The sequence below is a fragment of the Haliotis rubra genome, unplaced genomic scaffold (genome assembly GCF_003918875.1).
Source record: "Haliotis rubra isolate DU_JTF1 unplaced genomic scaffold, ASM391887v1 Scf110, whole genome shotgun sequence".
Lineage (NCBI taxonomy): Eukaryota > Metazoa > Mollusca > Gastropoda > Lepetellida > Haliotidae > Haliotis > Haliotis rubra.
In genome coordinates this window covers 251,513-267,349 of record NW_025765004.1, presented here as the reverse complement: position 1 = coordinate 267,349, position 15,837 = coordinate 251,513, and the positions used below count along the sequence as shown (strand labels likewise).

The following is a 15,837-nucleotide window of genomic DNA, read 5'->3' as shown; positions in this document are numbered from 1 at the left end:
AGGCTGGTGATGTTGGCATGTCATGTGTTGATATAAGGCTGGTGATGTTGGCATGTCAGATGTTGATATAAGACTGGTGATGTTAGCATGTCAGATGTTGATATAAGACTGGTGATGTTAGCATGTCAGATGTTGATAAAGACTGGTGATGTTTCAGGCTCAGTATGGGTACCTAGTAATCCAGAGTCTTTTAGAAGCACCTGGACAAGCATGTGAAGAGTGACCCCTCACGCGGAAAGTGGGCATCATTGGCCATGCTGTTTGAGTCAGTTCTTATTGCTGCCGAGGCTCTATAGGTCCATCAGTACTGGAGGTGTTCAACAACCTACTGCGACACCTTAGAATTTCCGTTGACAACAAGAGCAATGACACACACAAAACGTACATCAGAGAAGAAGTTTGAAGAGGCCATTATCAATACTATAGGTGAGATGCAGTAATTTTGCTTAAAACAAGTGGTATTAGGGCATTTTCTTGCAATATTGAATCAAATGTGAAGGAAATCTTCAGACATTTATGATGACGGTCTGTCTGGCACCTAGGGATAGAAAGCATCCTTAAATTCCCTGATCTTGGTAACGGTCTCTTTACATATTCATACATGGTGACATTTCCAATCAACTGTGCCATTCAGGCCCTGATACTGATGTCTGTCTGTCACTGTTTCTCCCAACCTTCCATTCAAGCCTTGATGCTGATGTCTGTCACTGTCTCTCCCAACCTTCCACTCAGGTCCTGATACTGATGTCTGTCACTGTCTCTCCCCACCTTCCACTCAGGTCCTGATACTGATGTCTGTCACTGTCTCTCCCAACCTTCCACTCAGGTCCTGATGCTGATGTCTGTCTGTCACTGTCTCTCCCCACCTTCCATTCAAGCCTTGATGCTGATGTCTGTCACTGTCTCTCCCAACCTTCCACTCAGGTCCTGATACTGATGTCTGTCACTGTCTCTCCCACCTTCCACTCCAGGTCCTGATACTGATGTCTGTCTGTCACTGTCTCTCCCCACCTTCCACTCAGGTCCTGATACTGATGTCTGTCTGTCACTGTCTCTCCCCCACCTTCCATTTAGGTCTTGATACTGATGTCTGTCACTGTCTCTCCCAACCTTCCACTCAGGTCCTGATACTAATGTCTGTCATCACTGTCTCTCCCCACCTTCCATTCAGGTCCTGATACTGATGTCTGTCTGTCACCTGTCTCTCCCAACCTTCCACCCAGGTCCTGATACTGATGTCTGTCCTGATGCTGAGTGTCTCTGTCTCCCACCTTCCACTCAGGTCCTGATACTGATGTCTGTCACTTCCACTCAGGTCCTGATACTGTCTCTCCCTCACCTTCCACTCAGGTCCTGGTACTGATGTCTGTCTGTCACTGTCTCTCCCCACCTTCCACTCAGGTCCTGATACTGATGTCTGTCTGTCACTGTCTCTCCCCACCTTCCCTCAGGTCCTGATACTGATGTCTGTCCTGATACCTTCCCCTGTCCACTGTCCTGATATCTGATGTCTGTCACTGTCTCTCCTTCCCTTCCACTCCCTGATGCTGATGTCTGTCACTGTCTCTCCCCACCTTCCACTCAGGTCCTGATACTGATGTCTGTCTGTCACCGTCTCTCCCCACCTTCCCTCAGGTCCTGATACTGATGCCTGTCACTGTCTCCCCCACCTTCCACTCAGGTCCTGATACTGATGTCTGTCACCTGTCTCCCCACTTCCACTCAGGGTCCTGATACTGATGTCTGTCATGTCTCTCCCTACCTTCACTCAGATCCTGTACTGATGTCTGATGTCTGTCCTGATACTGTCTCTCCCCACCTTCCACTCAGGTCCTGATGCCTTATGATTAGTGGCGCTATACTGTATGTCCTATCACCTTGTAAGTACTGACACAAAGGAGATCTTGTACTGATAGGGTGCAGATATACCAACGTTCACACTTCAAGGTCTGAGTTCATTCCTGTCATCCAGGAATCATTGTTAAAGGATCATGTCCTTCTATCCAGACACTTGTCAACATCTGTATATTTTCATGAATTTATCTCTATCACTGAGGGACTCTGGTTTAGGAACCGATCTCCAGCAACTTATGTTTGTTATAAGAGGAAATCTAATGGTCAGGCTTGGTGATTTGGTGTAATTCATGTGGATGTTGTTCATAGTATTGATCACTGGATTAATGAATTCATTGCTACTGCAGTTTAGCAGACACACTTTCAAAAACAACACTCCACACTGTTACATTGTGCTCTCTCCAACGTTGTAGGTTGTATGTTTCAGTCACTTTTGATAATCACAAGCTTTGGAGTCCCAATGTGTTTGCCATCAAGTGCTTCAAGATCATCATGTACTCTGTGCAGGTAAGATTGTTATACAGAAACAGTACTGTGTGTAGTCTCATCATCTACCAAGGTGCAGGAAGTGCTGGTTCAAATCAGATTGGTCTCATTTTTAATCTTTGGTCTGTGAGAACCATACCTGTGCTTGTGGCTCTTACCCATTCATTATTAATTGCCATGATGTGTAAATGGAATAGTGTTCAGAAGCTGTGTAAACCCAGATGACTTCACTATATCAATGTCAGAAGCATGTGAAGAGATAATGCATTTGGTTTTGATAAAAATGATTATTTTCATATTTGTTAGGCATGTATATTTTCATGGGTTTCCTATAACCATTGTAAACTTATATTATCCAGCAGCTGGACATAATGCCATGTCACTGAAGTAATGGGGGAACAGTGTTAAACCTACTGTCATTCCTTATCTTATCCAGTCAGCAAAAGCTGTATCTAACCACCTTATCTTGAAAAAATAATCAAATCAGTTCCAATAAAAAACAACAAAAATTGTTGTCAGACAGTTAGTGATGGATTGTTCTGAAATGAGGCGCGATAGTTATTAAGCTGACTGTCTGAGAGGATTTCCACATGAGACAGATGACATTTATTAACATGTACATTTCCTGAGGTGCTCTTGACTTTCCCATGACTCCTCCAGGGCTACTATTTGATATTTGCTTGTCACAGTGAACTGGTGTCCTGGCCCCGACAGTGTTGTGTGTAATGGAGAACACATCGAGGGCAGCTTGGCTGGCAGTAATACTGACTGGACCAACACTGACCGGTGGCCTTCTCCACTTGCCCATGGACATACCACAATCTCCCTTTATTGCCGAAGCTGGCTAATAGTGTCATTACACGCTCGTTTGCTGTCCCAGCCAGTGCTCTTGTGTGTCTGTGGGACACTGCTACCATATCGATGGCTGTCTGATTAGCATGATCACAACTCCATGTATTCTCCCAGGTTCATGAGTTCAGCTGGCCACACTTACAATACAGTCCAAATATGTGCTGTGAATTTTATGTTTCAACTGAACTGTGTACAAATTTTAGATAAGTTAAAGATAAGATAAGAGTGTGAAAGGTCATGCTTTCAGTCTTTTTTCATTCATAAAGTCCATTCTAACATTTCGCTTATGTCAAAACAAACTCTTCACAAGCTTCAAATTTGCTGTGTATTCTCTGTATTAGTTATACATGGATGACGACAGAATAATCGATCAGCTCAGTGCCCATGAACATGACTCACCACTTTTGACTTTGAAATGCACAATTTTAACCAGCATGAGCACAATTATACCATTTGGATGTATTCCTCGACTTACATTGGAGGATGCATCTCCATCACCAGTCAGTGTATATTATACTTACCCTTGTTCAGTACCGCTTTATAGAACTTTCTGGGAAAACTGATAGCATGATATCATTGGAATTCCACTTGTTCGATGAAAATGGTATCAAAACGTGAACACATTTAGTATATCCCTCAGCCATATAATGGGAATGTGGTCCTACTATGGCATTATGACTAAAAGTGCAATTTTATTTCTTCTTCACAATTTGGTCATATGTTACCTTAGTGTTTCAGTAGAAGACATGGGCTAAAATGTGTGAATTTTATTTCTTCTTCTGAATTTGCTGGACATATGCTTAAAGCCTAAACTCAGTCAGTCAGCAGTGAGAGGTGAAGAAGAAGAGAGTCAGTCAATATTTGTGTGTGTGAAGCATCACATACATATAAGCTTTGAGATGTGCCGGTGCTTTCTTCTAGATTGGGTCATTTTCAATGATGTGTTAAACTGGTGATTTTGTTGTCACAGGTGTTGATATAAGGCTGGTGATGTTCTGCATATCGTGTGTTGATATAAGGCAGTGATGTTTGCATATCGCAATATAAAGCTAGTGATGGCAATGCTTGATATTAGGCTTGTGTTGTTGTAGTTTCAAGTTTAGATGTTTAGCTGGTGAAGTTGGCATGTCGTGTGTTGATATAAGATTGGGTGATGTTGGCATGTCAGATGTTGATATAAGATTGGTGATGTTAGCATGTCATGTGTTGATATAAGACTGGTGATGTTAGCATGTCAGATGTTCATATCAGGCTGGTGATGTTGGCATGTCATGTGTTGATATAAGGCTGAGTGATGTTAGATGTTGATGTTGATATAAGACTGGTGATGTTGATGTCAGATGTTGATATAAGACTGGTGATGTTAGCATGTCAGATGTTGATATCAGGCTGGTGATGTTAGCATGTCAGATGATATGGGCTGGTGATGTTAGCATGTCATGTGTTGATATCAGACTGGTGATGTTAGCATAGCAGATGTTGATATCAGACTGGTGATGTTAGCATGTCAGATGTTGATAGGGCTGGTGATGTTAGCATGTCTGTTGATATTATAAGACTGGTGATGTTAGTCTTGATATAAGAATGTTAGCATGTCAGATGTTGATATCAGACTGGTGATGACATGTCAGATGTTGATATCAGACTGGTGATGTTAGCATGTCAGATGTTGATATCGGGCTGGTGATGTTAGCATGTCGTAATGTTGATATAAGACTGGTGATGTTAGCATGTCAGATGTTGATATATAAGATCGGTGATGTTAGCATGTCAGATGTTGATGATCAGACTGGTGATGTTAGCTTCAGATGTGATAAAAGACTGGTGATGCTCTTCAGGCTCAGTATAGGTCCCAGTAATCCAGTAGTCTTTTGAAGCACCTGGACAAGCATTGAACAGTGACCCTCACATGAAAGTGGAGCGTCACCTGTTTGAGTCAGTTCTTATTGCTGCGAACATGGACCATCAGTACTGGAGGTGTGTTCAACAACCTACTGCGACACCTTAAATTTCCGTTGACAACAAAGGCAATGACACACACAAAGAGAATCAGAAAGTTTGAAGAGGCCATTATCAATACTATAGGTGAGATGCAGTAATTTTGCTTAAAACAAGTGGTATTAGGGCGTTTTCTTTTGCAATATTGAATCAAATGTGAAGGAAATCTTCAGACATTTATGATGACGGGTCTGTCTGGCACCTAGGATAGAAAAGCATCCTTAAATTCCCTGATCTTGGTAACGGTCTTTTCATATTCATACATGGTGACATTTCCAATCAACTGTGCCATTCAGGCCCTGATACTGGCGCGTCTGTCTGTCACTGTTTTCTCCCCACCTTCCACTTGCGGGCCTGATACTGATGTCTGTTGTCACTGTCCTCCCCACCTTCCATTCAGGCCTTGATGCTGATGTCTGTCACTGTCTCTCCCCACCTTCCACTCAGGTCCTGATACTGATGTCTGTCAGTGTCTCTCCCCACCTTCCACTCAGGTCCTGATACTGATGTCTGTCAGTGTCTCCCCACCTTCCACTCAGGTCCTGATGCTGATGTCTGTCAGTGTCTCTCCCACCTGCCACTGTGGTCCTGATACTGATGTCTGTCTGTCACTGTCTCTCCCCACCTTTCCACTCAGGTCCTGATACTGATGTCTGTCTGTCACTGTCTCCCCAACCTTCCACTCAGGTCCTGATACTGATGTCTGTCTGTCACTGTCTCTCCCCACCTTCCACTCAGGGTCCTGATACTGATGTCCTCTCCCCACCTTCCATTCAGGCCTTGATGCTGATGTCTGTCAGTGTCTCTCCCACCTTCCACTCAGGTCCTGATACTGATGTCTGTCTGTCACTGTCTCTCCCCACCTTCCACTCAGGCCTTGATACTGATGTCTCTGTCACTGTCTCTCCCCACCTTCCACTCAGGTCCTGATACTGATGTCTGTCAGTGTCTCTCCCCACCTTCCACTCAGGTCCTGATACTGATGTCTGTCAGTGTCTCTCCCCCACTTTCCACTCAGGTCCTGATACTGATGTCTGTCTGTGTCTCTCCCCACCTTCCACTCAGGTCCTGATGCTGATGTCTGTCACTGTCTCTCCCCACCTTCCACTCAGGTCCTGATGCAGATGTCTGTCAGTGTCTCTCCCCACCTTCCACTCAGGTCCTGATACTGATGTCTGTCTGTCACTGTCTCTCCCACCTTCCACTCAGGTCCTGATGCTGATGTGTCTGTCACTGTCTCTCCCTCACCTTCCACTCAGGTCCTGATACTGATGTCTGTCTCGTCAGTGTCTCTCCCCACCTTCCACTCAGGTCCTGATGCTGATGTCTGTCTGTCACTGTCTCTCCCCACCTTCCACTCAGGTCCTGATACTGATGTCTGTCACTGTCTCTCCCCACCTTCCACTCAGGTCCTGATACTGATGTCTGTCAGTGTCTCTCCCACCTTCCACTCAGGTCCTGATGCTGATGTCTGTCTGTCACTGTCTCTCCCACCTTCCACTCAGGTCCTGATACTGATGTCTGTCAGTGTCTCTCCCCACCTTCCACTCAGGTCCTGGTACTGATGTCTGTCTGTCACTGTCTCTCCCCACCTTCCACTCAGGTCCTGATACTGATGTCTGTCTGTCACTGTCTCTCCCCACCTTCCACTCAGGTCCTGATACTGATGTCTGTCTGTCTCTCACTGTCTCTCCCAACCTTCCACTCTCTCCCCAGGTCCTGGTGCTGATGTCTGTCTGTCACTGTCTCTCCCCACCTTCCACTCAGGTCCTGATACTGATGTCTGTCTGTCACTGTCTCTCCCCACCTTCCACTCAGGTCCTGATGCTGATGTGTCTGTCACTGTCTCTCCCCACCTTCCACTCAGGTCCTGATACTGATGTCTGTCAGTGTCTCTCCCCACCTTCCACTCAGGTCCTGATACTGATGTCTGTCACTGTCTCTCCCAACCTTCCACTCAGGTCCTGATACTGATGTCTGTCACTGTCTCTCCCCACCTTCCACTCAGGTCCTGATACTGATGTCTGTCTGTCACTGTCTCTCCCCACCTTCCACTCAGGTCCTGATACTGATGTCTGTCACTGTCTCTCCCCACCTTCCACTCAGGTCCTGATGCTGATGTCTGTCTGTCACTGTCTCTCCCCACCTTCCACTCTCAGGTCCTGATACTGATGTCTGTCACTGTCTCTCCCCACCTTCCACTCAGGTCCTGATACTGATGCCTGTCACTGTCTCTCCCCACCTTCCACTCAGGTCCTGATACTGATGTCTGTCATTGTCTCTCCCCACCTTCCACTCAGGCCCTGATACTGATGTCTGTCTGTCATTGTCTCTCCCCACCTTCCACTCAGGTCCTGATACTGATGTCTGTCTGTCACTGTCTCTCCCCCCACCTTCCACTCACTGTCCCTGATACTGATGTCTGTCACTGTCTCTCCCCACCTTCCACTCAGGTCCTGATACTGATGTCTTCTCATTGTCTCTCCCCACCTTCCACTCTCAGGCCCTGATACTGATGTCTGTCTGTCACTATCTCTCCCCACCTTCCACTCAGGTCCTGATGCTGATGTCTGTCTGTCACTGTCTCTCCCCACCTTCCACTCAGGTCCTGATGCTGATGTCTGTCTGTCACTGTCTCTCCCCACCTTCCACTCAGGTCCTGATACTGATGTCTGTCACTGTCTCTCCCAACCTTCCACTCAGGTCCTGATACTGATGTCTGTCACTGTCTCTCCCCACCTGCCACTCAGGCCCTAATGTCTGTTAGAAGCTCAACACCATCCTGCCAACAGTGCTATCAGCATTAAGGAGTCCTGATCAATAGTTTCAGTCAGCTAGCAATAATTGCTGCTACATCTTGTTGTTGTTTGGCATTATCTTGTCAGGGGGTCACCATTAGCTACAGTGGGACTGACATCTGTGAGTGTTGTGTTTCAGGGGAGTTTGCTAACAACCTTCCAGACTATCAGAAGATTGAGATAATGATGTTTGTCATGGGCAAATTCCCACAGTTCACAAATGAAGAGGATATTGGGTAACCTGTTAACTTTTGATTTAGTTCAACACTTTTTTTCTATTGATGGATTGATACAACTGGAATGATTCTTTCCCATTATGATTTATACTGGCTGTTTAAATGAGTGTTAAAAGCCTAGGTTTCTTAGCACCTAACCCCAGTGATGACCTCCAAGTTTCTGCTGTAGAAAAACTGTAGCACTTCAAGAGCAAGTGAACTTATGACAGAAACTGGTTTACAAAGTTCATTGACACGACCTGTAAATCACCACATATAGTGCGACCCCTTGTGTACTAGGTGATTCCTCCTCTACAAGCCGACCCCTACTCTATAAGCCTTCAAAATCAATGCTACTGTGTGTACCAAGTCTATAAGTGACCCTGAACGAAGCACATCATCACAGTATACATGATTCCTGTAGTAGATACATTACACAATATTTTCCTATCCGATGCTTGGTCATGTAGAACTCCAGCATATGGCGCCATGTTGTGTGTTGACACAGTGCAACACCAAATTTGTGACAGTAAAAATATTCTGTTCATTTCATTTCTGACGTAAGTTCAGGTTGAAGACATCCATTTCCTGCAATTTCATTGCCAATTATCTATGTTTCAATTTACAAGAGAAGGAATATACATTTCCTTGTATGCTAGCTGAAACTTGTCACTAAGATTGTCACTGGTGGGCAACACTGTTCTGGGTTTGGTTTGGCTTGAGAGGAAGATACCTTAAACATGACTGACTGCTGATATTGAGTGGCTGTTGTTGCAAAGAGGAGTAATGACTCGTGGTCCATGTTGATTGTTTGATGATTTCTGTCCCTGTAGAGGCTCCATGGACACACAGCTTCAGATCAACTTACTGAAGACACTGTTGAGGGTAAGTGGCATCCCCTCTGTATTGATCCACCTCGCCTTACCTTGTTGGTAGAGTTTTCTATCCCTTATCCATGCTTATGACAGTAAAAAATATATAAACTGAGGATTTTGTGGCCATAGAGTATGACCTTGCCTAATGTGTGGCATTATTTATTGGTTAACAATTGTTTCTTTCTGTCAGGTTGCCACCAAGTACAAGACAATGAACATGCAGAATGCGTTCCCCCCCGAGTTTCTGCATCCACTGCTACGGATGTCCCTCCTGGATGATCCTGGGATGAGGATCATCGTTCAGGAGATCCTGCACACCATGATTGACAGGCACAATAACTCAACCAAACTCAAGTCAGTTGTGTAGGTACCAAGTTTGATCATAGATATTACATGTTTATGATTTATGTGTATTACCGTTTGAAGGACACTTTCACCTCAGTGATCAGCCAACCTCAGGGCACAGGTGGTATATGTTTAAGAACTGCATCACTTTGGGCTTTTCCTCAACATTAACCTGACCTGATGTGACTGGAATAGTCTCCAAGAGGGGTCTGAAACTCACTCACTCAACCGACCATTATTGAACAAGTAAAATCCATGTTATTACCAACCTAAACTTCAGATCATCAAATTTGTCTAACCTTTGATACAGTTTCCATGAGGGTTCCTGCAGCCTCTAACATAAGAGCCAATTCATAAACAGAAGTGGTTTTGCCTTATGTATTCTGTGTGTTGTCTCTCCTACAGACATCAATTCCAGATTTGTGTGTTGCAGGATGTCTAAAGACGTCAGTGACCTTGACCTGTCTGTGGAGAAGACCAGCAGACAAGACATCATGTTCATGAAGAAGGTGAGTTAGATGGAGTCATCAAAGCTGCAGGCTTTTGGCACTGGTGCAATAATCCCATCTTCATCATCCTTGTTTGTCAGATTCTCTCTCAGGATTAACAAGTCCAATGTATTAACCTGATGCCTAAGTCCATACCTGATGCCTATAGAGATTAACAGGTCTGTTGTATCCCATGTATGTTGTCATGATGCCTATAGAGATTCTATCGTATCCCATGTATGTTGTCATAGCAGATGCCTATGTTAACAGGTCTATCCCAACATACCTGATGCCTGAGATGCCCCCATGTATGTTGTCAAAGCTGATGCCTTATAGAGATTAACAGGTCTATCGTATCCCATGTATGTTGTCATATGATGCCTATGGAGATTAACAGGTCTAGGTCTATCATGTATCCCATGTATGTTGTCATATAGAGATTAACATGGTCTGATGCCTATAGAGATTAACAGGTCTATCGTTATCCCATGTATGTTGTCATAGCTGATGCCTATAGAGATTAACAGGTCTATCGTGTTGTCATACTATGATGCCTATGATCCCATGTATGTTGTCATAGCTGATGCCTATAGAGATTAATGGTCTATCGTGATCCCATGTATGTTGTCATACCTGATGCCTATAGAGATTAACAGGTCTATCGTGATCCCATGTATGTTGTCATAGCTGATGCCTATAGATCCCATGTATGATTATGCCTATAGGTCCATGTATGTTGTCATCCCATGTATGCTGTCATATAGTTGTCTGATGCCTATAGAGATTAATGGTCTATAGTATCCCATGTATGTTGTCATAGCTGATGCCTATAGAGATTAATGATCTATCGTATCCCATGTATGTTGTCATAGCTGATGCCTATAGAGATTAATGGTCTATCGTATCCCATGTATGTTGTCATAGCTGATGCCTATCATCATCAATGTGTTGACAGAGTGGGATGCAGTTCTACTGGCACCTGCTGGAGAACATGCAGATGGAGAGCAACTGTGTGGACAACCTCGAGGCTCTCTACTGCACCATGGCCCTCATCTGCATCGAAATGGGAGGTGACGAGATACTTGTGGAACTTTTCAGACTCGCCCTTGATATTCAGGTATGCAGAAGTGTTAAAAAAGCTTGAGGCAGCTAAGCTGAGATGTGTGTCATCATCATGCATCTTCCTTGAACTGTGTTGCTTTTGTTTGTTCAAAACATTTTGTAACTTATCCATCCACAACATTGAAATATGTCACCTTTCTTTGATTTTAAAACAGTGTAGGAAGATTTAGCAAACACACCCTACGGGCCCCTTGTCCCAGCATGCCTCTGTATAACAAGACATCAAGAGTGTCAAGCGAGACTCTTGTTTTGGGGGTGTTGATTACTTGATTAATAATCTTCATTTGTGAAACATTAACATGTGATTTTCTAGCTGTGTGATAAAGTTGATATACCTGGTATTTTTAACATTTGTGTGCATGTCATACAGATCAGATTTTCTTATTCAGTGTCTAAGGTGGCAAGTCAACTTTTTGACAACTTCAAGTGTATTTCTTCCCAGGCAGCTGCCATGTTCACAGGGAGCTTTGACTCATGGAACTTGTTTCAGTCTCTGGTTGTCTCATGGCCCACATATAGCAATGCCTGCTCACAGGACTCCACAGCTTCTCAAGTTCTAGTCTCTTTAAATCTTCCTGCAACTGTGGTGTGATCCTGGAGGTCTTTACATAGGTCACATTAAGCCATCATCTCTTCATCGATGCCAAAATGAGAGATCAACTATCCAGGAATTTCAAGCAGTTATGTTTGACTGTAAGACATGGCGGCGCTCTACGGGGAACATGGTTGTGATGGTCAATATCACAGTCCTCAGTTGCCAGGGATCCAATTGTAGAGTCTTCTAGATTATTTATAGGATATTTATATAGCTCACATATCCATGCAACTAGTATCAATAATAATCTCAACTTCCTGAGGAGTATATAACTCTTGCTGCCGCTAGGCGCACCGAGTTATTGTGGCTTTCTCATCCTAACGAGGTACCCATTCACAGCTGGATGGACTGGGACACATAGTCAAAGTACTTTGTCCAAGTTCACTGCATGTTGCTCTATCTGCAACTAGGTGTTTGCACGTATTCATGTGGCCACCATCTGGTCATATACCAACGAATTCGTGGGTTCTTTTAAGTGCACAGGGTTAAGTGCACAGTGACAACACTAAAAGAGTCTGCACACAAAGTTGACACCAAGGTTTTTACACCCATTCACAGGTGGGCTCGATCCCGTTACCTCAACCTCGCTGGATCAGTAACCTGGCACCAGTAGCCTGGCACCTTAGCCAGCTCGCCCACTGCGCCCCCTTCACCTCACCTTCATGTTCATCAGTCACAGATGTCCTCCTATTTAAGGGCTACTTCATCATATCCTGGTGTGTGATCTGGTGTAATAAATAAGCAGGTTGTGTGTTAGCGCTTAGAAGATGTACCTTTCACATGGAAAAGGTGCATTATAGATTTGCATTTACTCCTAGGCATTTCCAACATTCTTGCTGATACTTCCTCTCTCTCCAGACAGACAGCTCCCACAGAGTGACAGCTGAACCAAGACACCTGCAGGATGATTTGCAAACACCTCAGCCAGCCAGATATTCACTTGTTCAACACTGGTCATTACATCAGCTTCAGTTTTCATCCCACTAATACTAGACTCTGTGGATTGGGATCATGCCACCCCTATATTTTCAGAGTGTTCCACTTATTTGTATAACTGTCCTGACACAACAGGCCTGCCTGCCCATCCCCTCAAAAGATGGATCAGCCTGCCCATCAGTCATGAGATAGGATAACGAATATCAGGGAAGCATGCTTGGAGTGTGTAATCTGGTACACAACCATGGAGTCCAGTGTTAATGTCATCTGCACTTGCTATTGACTATGCTATGTCGATGATTTAAATAACCTGTTTAATTTGAGGCTTTATATACTTAATTATGACTTTCATTTTTCAGCAAATGGCTGTAACAAACATGGGCCTTCCACTGACACACAAATGTGCAATCCATGGTCTGATAGGAGCATACCTGAACCTTGTCAGTCAGCTCACTGCCATCCCCCAGCTGTGTCAGTACGTAGCTCAGGTAATACCACTGTCTTGACCTCCTAAATGTAGTCAGCTGTGTCAGTATGTAGCTCAGGTAATACCACTGTCTTGACCTCCTAGATGTAATACCACTGTCTTGACCTCACCTAAAACCTCTGTCTTGACCACCTAAAAGTGGGATAGCCTAGTGGTTAAAGCTGCTGGCTCGCCACAATGGCGAGACCGGGTTCGAGTCCCCACCTGGGTACAATGTGTGAAGCCCATTTCTGGTTTCCCCCGCCATGATGTTGCTGGAATATTGCTAAAAGCGGCAAAAAAACCAAAGATGTAGTCAGCTGTGTGTAGCAGTCAGTCCTAGATGTAGTCAGCTGTGTCAGTATGTAGCCTCCTAGGTAATGTGTCACCACCACTGTCTTGACCTCCTAGATGTAGTCAGCTGTGTCAGTATGTAGCTCAGGTAATACCACTGTCTTGACCTCCTAGATGTAGTCAGCTGTGTCAGTATGTAGCTCAGGTGATACCACTGTCTTGACCTCCTAGATGTAGTCATCTGTGTCAGTATGTAGCTCATGTAATACCACTGTCTTGACCTCCTTGTCAGTATGTAGCTTAGGTGTCTTGAACTATACTTATAGAATCACCAGACTGTCTTCTTTCTTCTTCATGGTCATACAGTAATGGAAGCAGACTCAGGATTTATTTTCTTCAAATGTGAAACCTTAATGTGAATCAATATATTGATCGGAATTTCCATGACCTGCCTGGCATGTGTGTCATGAGGTTTATTGATTGTGTACACAGATCTTTTTAGTGATTTACACTTTGCTTTGTTGCTATGGTTTCTTTTTGTTGCAAGTAAACATTTATCTGTGGACATTATAAGCACCCCCATCAGCCTTAACTCACTGTGAAACTTCCCAGAGAGAAAGGTGTGATTAAGGTGATCCAAAATGTTAAAGTGATTTGCATTTTAACTACTAGTCAGTGGATGTTGAGGTCTGATTCTGGTATCATAATATTCCTGACAGAGATGAGGTCTGTGAAGGAACCATTGTTATTAATGTCACCGACAGGTGCAAGTATTGAATCAGGCAGCATGTTGTCATGTGTATTTTTTGTCAAGTCCTTTTGTCAATTTCACTGACATGTTGTACAGGGCAGATTATCTTTGTGATACTGATGTTGTTGTACTGGACAGGTGATAGATACACGCAGTAAGGAGGCCCCCCATCTCCTGCCAAACTTCGCCTACAACCGGACAAATCGACCACACAGGTAGGTGCAGACAACCCCACATAGCATGCTACTCCCAAGCATACATACACAGCCCTCTCTGTTACCTCGCACGGTAGTGTAGGGACAGATTGACACTAATTCCTTGTATGGGGAAGGGAGATTTATCATTGAATTTCTTCTCTGTTCCTCTTATGCAGGTTGATGGGCCATTGCACAAAGGAATAGATATCTATCTATCTATCAAATTCAGTATCTTTCATCATTTCACTTGACCAAAGTTTATGTGAAGTTTGAGTTGAAGTAACAGTGTTTTCTACTACAATTCTGAAACCTGAAACACACTACTGTCTATATAGTTGTTTTGTCCTTAGGAGAGATAAATGTAATGTCAGTGGATCTATTTACAGAAGCTCATTGTACACTTTCTCTGTTCTGCTTGCAAGTTGTTGTTTATTTGCAAAGCTTTATGTCAGGAATTTTTTGATCATGCAAAAGCCATTTTGCTTTAAATGAGGTAAATATAAGTTTTGCAATCGAATACCAATGTTTTATTAGCTGTCACAAGTTTGCTGTGCTTTCAATCTTTGATGTAATTTAAGGGAGGTAACTCAGGTCTATGTTTGCGGCCTACTGTTAACCATCAAATGGTATTGTTCCATAGTCATTTCCAGTGAATATGTGTTTGATATTTTACAGTAAGTATGTAATAAGATACAGAGATCCTTCTATGCAAGTTTTTCAGTTTTAACCTAATTTATTGTACATTAAAGTTTGTTGTTTCATTAAACATCGATATTTAATACAGCATGTTTGTCATTGATAATAAATGACTTGATGATGTGAGCCTGGAGGTGTGTGTTGTAGTGTTTCCATCATAGCACTGTATGCACACATATAATGGGTACACAGATAGTAGAATGATCCATCCCGTTCCCTCTTGACAGCCTAGATGAGCTTGAGAACTCCGATCTGTAAGTAACAGCATGGGTAACCTCCCTTTACAACAACTTCTACTATTCAGGCTTTAGAAGGGGCCGAGATGTTACAATGGCACAGCTAGAGACACGAACAAAATGCTCCCTTTATGGACAACTTTGAGTCAGTCATGCTTTGTTGTGTCTGCATGAAGCTGTATGGTGCTTCAACTTCAACACACTAAAAGCATTTGCACAAATAATGATCACAGAAAATAGTTTGAAACTTTTTGCTTTAAGCTTTCGACGTAAAGAAACTTTTTGGGCACCTAACTGAATGTGTACAGAATCTGCCTGAATATGATACTTCCTTTGTCATACACTATGTATAAGATTTTACTTTCAATTATCATCAAAAACTTTCTTCACTTCATAAGTGCTTTTTGAGCTGGTAGTGTTGCTTTTTGAACCGTTGATGAATCATGTTATGACAGTGTCCAGTGCCTTCTCCATCCGTGATTGCCCTCACTGTTCTCCTGCTGTGAGTAACGTCACGGCCCCAGAATCCTGTGTTCACACGGCTTCCTGTGTAACCATGTAACCAGCATGATGTTTTTGTCCTAACTTACTTATGTTCTAAGTGTCCTAGCTACTGCTCAGAATCATTGTTTG

At 43.6% G+C, this 15,837-nt stretch overlaps 1 protein-coding gene across 1 annotated transcript in view; it reads left to right on the top strand.

Annotated features, from left to right (window-relative positions):
* Positions 1-15,837, top strand: part of LOC124285794 (protein EFR3 homolog B-like) — an 83,960-nt gene that overhangs the window by 55,142 nt on the left and 12,981 nt on the right. Inside the window, 12 exon segments of the mRNA XM_046722064.1 lie at positions 158-193; positions 195-282; positions 285-370; positions 372-426; positions 8,128-8,224; positions 9,037-9,088; positions 9,269-9,441; positions 9,857-9,932; positions 10,867-11,028; positions 12,924-13,052; positions 14,214-14,290; positions 15,196-15,222. Of these exon segments, the coding sequence (XP_046578020.1) occupies positions 158-193; positions 195-282; positions 285-370; positions 372-426; positions 8,128-8,224; positions 9,037-9,088; positions 9,269-9,441; positions 9,857-9,932; positions 10,867-11,028; positions 12,924-13,052; positions 14,214-14,290; positions 15,196-15,222 (1,058 nt within the window).